General features: G+C 44.7%; 1 protein-coding gene across 3 annotated transcripts in view; it reads right to left on the bottom strand.

Moving 5' to 3' along the window:
• slx4 (SLX4 structure-specific endonuclease subunit homolog (S. cerevisiae)) overlaps positions 1-7709 on the bottom strand; it is a 12454-nt gene that overhangs the window by 2971 nt on the left and 1774 nt on the right. For all 3 annotated transcript variants that reach the window (XM_016666349.1, XM_016666350.1, XM_016666351.1), the window contains exons 5-12: positions 6413-6622; positions 6107-6321; positions 5452-5747; positions 4308-4503; positions 4033-4175; positions 3688-3834; positions 2623-2792; positions 205-1772 (exon numbers count right to left, since the gene is read on the bottom strand). In XM_016666349.1, the coding sequence (XP_016521835.1) occupies positions 205-1772; positions 2623-2792; positions 3688-3834; positions 4033-4175; positions 4308-4503; positions 5452-5747; positions 6107-6321; positions 6413-6622 (2945 nt within the window). The remainder of the gene's footprint in view (positions 1-204; positions 1773-2622; positions 2793-3687; positions 3835-4032; positions 4176-4307; positions 4504-5451; positions 5748-6106; positions 6322-6412; positions 6623-7709) is intronic.

The raw sequence follows: 7709 nt of genomic DNA, 5'->3' as shown, positions 1-7709 counted from the left end.
TTTATTTAAAAAAAAAAAACGGCAAATTTGACTTTGCAGTTTCAAATATGAAAAACGTTTTTTTTTGTAAAAGTTACTTGACGAAGCATTAAATAGTTTTCTCTGAAATAAAGTTATTGAAGATCTTTGAATTTCTTAAGATCGCCGTAGTTTGAATAAACATGTTACGTGAACTTTTAGTGATTAAAACATTTTAACACCTACTTGGAGTTTGGAGCAGAGCCGCCGGGTTCGCTCTCTGAGACAGAGGAAGACCCTCCTCCTCCTCCTCGTCTTCCTCCTCTCCTGCTCCTCCATCGCCCTCCCAGCTGCCCCATATTTTGGAGTCCAGCAGGTCGTTGTGGACCTCTGGCGTGGTCAGCGGGCCTGGACCTGCAGCAGGGTTCTGGACGCTGCTTGAAGCTGTCGGTCTGGACGCTTCGGGTCTCCCTCCGGAGCTGGACTCTCGGGTGTCGTCCAGCTTCAGGCTGAAGCCGCCCGGGTCGCCGTCGGCGCAGGCGTCCAGGCCCCAGGAATCGTTAAAAGCTATCGGAGGCTCATCCATGAAACTTTGCTGGAAACTAGAGTCCCTCACATCTGGGACAGACGTTACGTCGTTCGTGTCGCTGACGCCAGGCTGCACGCTGGACTCCACAGGAGAAGAAGACGAGGACTGACCTGAAGGGTTGGACATGTGTGTCCTCGCTTTCATTTGACCCGACGTGCTGCTGATGCTGCGCGGCTGCAGAGGAGCCTCGTGCTTTGAGGAATCTCTAAAGGAACGGTTTGCTCCAAACGCTTCAGTGCTCCTCCGTTTGTCTGGGGAAACTTGGCGTTCTGCGGAGGCTTTAAGAGGAGTGCTGGAGGTCGGGATGGGGTTCCTGGACGGCGAGAAGGTGTGGGACGGGTCCATTCTGGGGAAAAGCCGCGTCCTGCACATGCTGCTGTCGGTCTGCACGGAGGCGGTCCTCGTGCTTCCGACCGGAGACCTGACGGGCGTGGAAGGGACAAGCCAGGAAAGCTCTGGCGAACACCCGGCGGGATCGCCGGGACTGAACTGGGAGCCACAGACCGATTCTGTGGGACTCGGGTTCTGGCCGGGTTTGATCCCTGTGAAGCTCCGATCGGCTTCCGCCTCTTCGCTGGAGTCGGACAGAACGATGAGCTCGGCCTCGTCTCTCCTCGCAGGCGAAGGGGTGGCGCTGCGACGAGCTCGGATCTCTGCTGTGGCTTCTTCGCCTCGCCCGTGTCGGTCCTCCGGAGCCGGTCGCCCCGGAGACGGCCCGGGGACGGGAAGGTTGAGGGAGGGTTCGTCGGCGATGCTTGCAGACGACTGAAGCAGAGTCCTGGCAGAGTGTTTGGGTGACGCTTCATGAGGAAGAAGAGGAGGCGAGGATGAAGCCTCTCCGTCCCAGGACTGGGAGAAAAGCCGACTGTAGCTGCGGTCCGAGCCGGGTTCCGGTTCCGCATCTTTCTCCTCCTCTTCCTCCTTCACCCTCTGCCTCTGCGTGGCGGCAAACTCATAAATCTCCTCCAGCTCCTCCTCATTCACTCGCTCCTCACCGATTTCTCCGTCGCCCGGGGCGACCTCGTCCTCTGGACGATCCTCCTCCGACCGTCCGCCTCCATCCGAGTCCTCCTCGTTCCACATGGATCGAAGGAGCTCCACGAAGGCCGAGTCCGTTTGGTTGTTGACGTTTTCTTCCTGGTTTACGTCGAGCCCGTCGTCTCCCGCCGCCGCCATGTTCTCCGGTTGGAAATGACACAGCCGCTCCAGCTCCTGCAGGTCAAACCTGGAGACACAGACGTTGAGCGTAAACGCGACTCAAACTTAAATTGTTTAAACTTTGACTGGGGCTCTACAACCTGAGGCTCTGGAGCTGTAAGTGGCTCTTAACTACGGCTGAAGAAAAACTAACGAACCAACTGATGTTTTAGAAGTAAATAAACATAGACTGGTTTCAGCAGACGCCAAAAGTATCAATGATATTGCTTCTTTTCTTTTTTTTTCCTGAATTTTCCCCATGTATCAACATTCCATAGAAGAAACCGTATGCATCCTCTTTTTGCAAAAGTTTTGTTTTTCTTTACTTTAAGCCCTAAAAATGGAAATAAAATGTAATATGACAAATTTCCTAAATTATAAATTAGAAATGATTTTGTCATTTTATCAACAGAGACATTTGTGGCTCTAAACAAGTTCTACTTAGGTGGACTGATTGGGGGCGGGGTGAAAGGCTCTTTGGATTTCAGAAGTCGTAGACCCTTGGAATAGGCCGATGTGAAACAGGAATATGGTTTAATTTAAATATTTCTATTAAATCTGAAGTTTTGGAGTACAGCCTTTTTGCACATTGGTCAAGACCAGAGCTCCTTCTTCTTGTCACCTACAATTGACCATTGCTAACTTTGAAAACAGGAAAAAGCAGCTGGACTCCGTATTTATTCAGCCGACACCTGGTTGCTCTGGATTTCATCATCATATGTACGATTAGTGAATTCAAGTAGACATTGCACTTTTGGATTTCTCATTGTAAACCTTTTTTGATTTTCCTTCCACTAAACAACTACAAATCACTGACTATCACGCAGAATCTCAACTGAACACGTCGGAGTTTGTGGTTTCAGGCGTGTGGAGCTGACCTGGATGCCAGCTCCAGGACGTGAGGCCGCAGCGGCGCAGCGACGCAGCAGCGGGCGGTGTAGAGGTACCGCAGCACAGCCAGCACCGCCTGACCCGGCACGTCGCTTAGCAACACCCTCTGAGCTGCGGCCGTGCCCTCCTCCTGCACACCGAACCCACTTTCATGCACCTGGAAGAGGAGGGACGGATCACAGAAAGTTAAACTCCGTCTTAATCTATCAGAGCAGAAGACAGTCACAGGTTTGCAATATTTCACGGGTTTTGGTCCAAATTATCACCTCGAAGAGAGAAAAACAGTTAAAGGATGCAGATTTATATGCGATATAGGTCTATTTGTGGTCATCATAAATGGGACTATATCTATGGATTCCCCAACTAAAATTTACAAATATTAGTTTTTATAGTACAATTACTTTTAATAGCTTTATATTACGAACTACAAACCTAAACTACACCTAGCCACATATCTGGTTGAAAATGAAATCTCAGAAAAGGGAGGGAAAGAAAGAAAAGACAAACCAAACACTTCTCTTTTTTTTGCATTTTTCCAAATTTTCCATGAGTCAAAATATCCAATAAAATAAAAAATAAAAAACTGTTTTATAATTTAAAAAATAGAATAAATAATTGAAACTGGGAAATTCTAAACATTTTATTTTCCCCATGCACATTGGGTATAAACAAAATATTCAAATCAAGTTATGGATTTTCAAAGAGTGCATAGAAATCCTGAAAAATGAATAATTATTGATTAAACTGAGTCTGCACACATCATCTGGCTGGATTAAGGAAAATCCATAATAATCTAACATACGGTTTATAATTGAGAGATTGGTTCACACTAAGAAAAAGAGCAGTAGTCAAAATAAGTTATTAAAAGACCAAAATTAAAATGACAATCATCCTTCTCAAAGTAAGGAGTAATAATCACAACAAAGAGTTAAATATTAAATATTTCAGATGCTTCCTGCTCGTTTATGTCACCTTAGATATGGGGTGTAAACGACGTTATTTATTTAAAAAAGATATTAACATAAAGCGTCTAAAAACGTTCATCATTTTACCATTTCAGCCAGCAGGGGGCAGCGAGCGTACACCATGAAGGAATGTGCGAAGTAGACCTCTCCACTGTCCACCTGGAGCTGCAGGTCACTGAGCTGAGGGTTGTTGACCATGCTGCTCAGGTCTGAGGACAGCCTGGAGAGCGCCACCTACAGGGAAAACACCGTAATAACAGATTAAGATTACCACAGACAGGACAGCTGTTGTTTTCTTTTCTTTTTTCTTTTTTCTTTTTTTAATTCTTCCTGGTTTGTAATTTACACAAGAAGCAACAAAAAAAAATTCATTGACATTTTTTTTGACAAACATGTAGGTCAAGTTAAAGTCGCTGAAAACTTTGTGCTCACCGACTCATGTCTGGCTGCGTCTCGCTCTGCCTCTGGCTGGTCTGACCTCCTCACTGTCCGGCTGCTGCTGCCGGCGGTGTCGTCCGACGGCTCGGCCTGATCCTCCGACTCTTCCTCCTGGATGAAACCGCTCAGGTGCTTGGCTGCAGAAACGGACCCAATCGAGATTTAGTCAGATTTTACTCACAGCATCCTTCTCATCTCTCCCGACCGTCATACAGCTCAGTGGAACCTGCCATTTTTCTCCTAATATAAGTTGCATGACAGGGTTTTACCTTTGTCAGCGTATCCGTATTGGGTCAGAGTCATGCCGTCTTCAGCCAGCTCCATCAGGTCTCGGATGGCCTGGCTTCCCACGTGTAGCTCTCCCCACCCTGGAGTAGAGGGAGAGGAGGTCTGGGAGCAGGAGGGCAGGGCGGGTGGGACAGAAGACTCTGGCTTGTTGCTGCTGCTTGATAAGACCGCATCTGGCTGGAAGAGGAACAGGAGGACATTAATTAAAGAACAATACATGTGCTTGTGTAAGAAACAGATTGTGTCGGTGCATCATTAAAAGTCTTAAATTCATACATCTAAAATTAGGGCCATAAAATGTCTTACATTTCTTTTTAAAAATTATGTTGCCCTTTAATATTTTAATCACAGGTCTTCCATTTTGTCGTGGCAGCAAGGTTAATCTCCTACATTCAGTGCATTTATTTATTTATGTTATTGGAAAAACAGCACTTCATTGTTTACCGTCTTTCTGAACTCAATATTTCAAATCACATAACATCCCTCTAATGCAAAAAAGAAAACTACCACGACATACCATAATACTGCCAAGTCCTTGCAGTTTTAAACATGTTTAGCCTGTTTGTTTTTGTTACCGTTTTTCCTTTTTATTTACAAAATCTACAAACTTTACGGTCTGTTCCGAAAACTGTTATATTGTCAAATGTACCTCCCTGACTTGTTTTGTATATTATATATTATTTATGGCTTTTCTAGTTCAGAATAAGTAAAAAAAATAAAAATCTTCACCGCCTTCTGTCACTCAGACGTTTGAGGCTACCGCCAACTCGCCGCTAACATGTTAGCTAGCTAGTTAGCTAGTTAGCTTTCCTGCGTCTATTAAATTTACCGCCAGTTGACTGGATGATGAAGTTCGTACATTTTTGTGGAAATATAGGTCATTCATTATGGTCTTAAAATGTCCTAAATTTGAGTTGGTGAAGCCTGTAGAAATCTTGTATACGCTGGATTTCGAGTTTATTGAGAACAAATTGAATCTCCGATTTAAGGTGGTCTGTAAAACGAAACGCAAAGTAATATAATTTTTTTAAAGGTGGGCCTTTAACTTTTAAGTCAATTCAAAACATGACAACAACAAAAAAACAGCAAAAAAAGCATGAAAATGAATCCTTTTTCCTCTAGTACCTTTGATAAGTCCGCCGTAGTAAACAGGTGCTGGAGCTCCGCAGCATAGAACTGAGACGGACAGGTGGAGCCTCCATCCAGCAGTGTACTTTTCCGCCAGAGGGGGGCAGCACCTGTCCAGCCGGGCAGCTTGCTGGGGCATCTCGTCGGGGTGGGAGGAGAGGGCGCCCGGCGGCGAAGCAAGAGAGCAGAGACTCGTTCCTGCAGCCTCGCCAGGGCCGTCTCTGCGTCCTGAACTAGGAGGAGTGGCGGAGGACGAGGGACGGCTACTTTTTTCTTTCTCACACGTCCTTTAGCTGCACAAAAACAGAGAAGAAGAAATGTTGGTTGAGTTGGAGTTTATGAGATTCCCCAGACTGATCTATCACCAGATGTTGGAAAGGTGCTTAAATATAAGAAGTAGCGTTAAAGTGAAGTACATCTGGAAACTTTTCACTGCGTCCCTGTTTTTCCTTGTTTTGTTCCTAAATGGATTCTTTTTTTATTTTATTTTACATTTTTGCAAATTTCTTTAAAAAAAATTAAAGATGCTTTACATTTTCCAAATGTAAGGTATGATTACATACCTTTACAGCCTAAAGGTAAAGGTATGTACAGAACTTTACAGCCTATTCGTCCGGAAAGGTCCCAGAAAATCTTAGTGGTGGTACCGCACCAGCATCTGGCTTCCACGTCAGCAGTGGAGTCACGGAGCTGTGAGGCGGACCGCTCTGAACCTGCTGCTCCTTCTGCTGCTCCAGCAGGGAAGAGGACAGAGCCAGAGCCACCATGGTGTCCTCGTCCAGCCGGTCGGACTTCTTCCTGGGCTTCTTCCTCGCTGGAAGCGCTGGCTGAGGCGGCGCTTTCCTCTTGATGCCGCCCGTCTCTAGGCTGGGAAGAGGAAACGGGGACAGTTTCGTCAGCTTTACGCACTAAGGGGCCTGCAGCGTTAAGGACGCGTCCTTCACGACGGGGCGCTCACTGTGCGTTGGCAGAACTGCGGCTCTCCTCGGCCTGTCTCTGCAGAGCCTGCAGCAGAACGGCCGGGGAGACGCCCATGTCTGCGGAGCAGCGCTTCAGGTGGGCCGAGCGGCTCTTCTGGCTCTTGAACTTCTTGCCGCAGATGGGACAGTCGGGGACAGCGGAGGGCGGGGGGAGAGACGGTGCGCTCTGTTCATCCTGATCCAAACACCTGCAAGAAAAGCAAACACGTTTTTTTTTTTTAAACACAGACAGTAAATCCTGTGAGGATTGAGTCTTTTCAGAAGCTCAGTTAGCTCAGATTGTCCATTCAAAGCAGTTCTGGTGTCTATTTATTTATTTTGATAATCGTCCTGCTGGAAATTCTCATCGTGTTCAAGTTTCAACCATCTGACCTAAACCGTCATCCTCAGATAAAAGGAAATTGGACAGGATCAGGGCTGAAATGATTAAATGTGATGAATCGATTGTTGAAATAACTGTTAGCAATGGATTAATTGTTAACTGACTCAAAAGACTAAAAAAAAAAAGGCAATTTGCTGAAAGAACAACAGACTCAGAGCAGTAATTAAAACTTTACAAAAAATATATCTGTTTTGCATTTAAGATTAAAAAAAACTGTCAGAATGTAAATTCTGTTAAAATGTAATCAAAACAATAAACGGATCATCATCTAGTCATGCAGAAAGCTCTGATTTTTTCCACATTTTGATGCTGTGAGTTATTTTTCAGCTGAGAATGCGTCCTTCACTACAAATGATTAGCCATATGCTAAAGAAATGCTCTGATGTTGCATTTCAGGCAATAAAATGTTTATTTCCTCAATTTAAAAAAAAAGGTATTGAGTTGTTTATTTCTGTCTTTTAACGTGTTTCTAATATTGTATTTAAGGCTGAAGTTGTTAAATGAAACATGCAGATTTTCTTTAACCCATTAACTGGATAAGACAGCAGGACTCCGTGGGATCGCTTTGCTGCCCGTCGTGTTCGCACACGAGACGAATTCAGTAAAACAACAACTGAAGACGACTACTTCAAAGCTATTCAAGTCAGACGGTTTCAGAATGAATAAAGCAGCTTTGATTTGGAAAAATATTTCTTTTGTCTGATTTTGTAATTATGCTCTTTATATGAATTCTTTTCATTTAGGTCCTTAAAATAGGAAAATCTCCTTGTAATTTTATATTTTGGTTTGTCTGATGATGTCGTTTCTGAATATCAATTGACTGATGTTTTGATCAGTCATTCAGCCTTTTTTTTCTTTTTTTTTACCAAATTACTTTTTTCACTCTAACTTGA

The sequence above is a fragment of the Poecilia formosa genome, unplaced genomic scaffold, assembly GCF_000485575.1.
Source record: "Poecilia formosa unplaced genomic scaffold, Poecilia_formosa-5.1.2 Scaffold711, whole genome shotgun sequence".
NCBI classification, from domain to species: domain Eukaryota; kingdom Metazoa; phylum Chordata; class Actinopteri; order Cyprinodontiformes; family Poeciliidae; genus Poecilia; species Poecilia formosa.
This window is presented reverse-complemented; position numbering and strand designations above follow the sequence as displayed.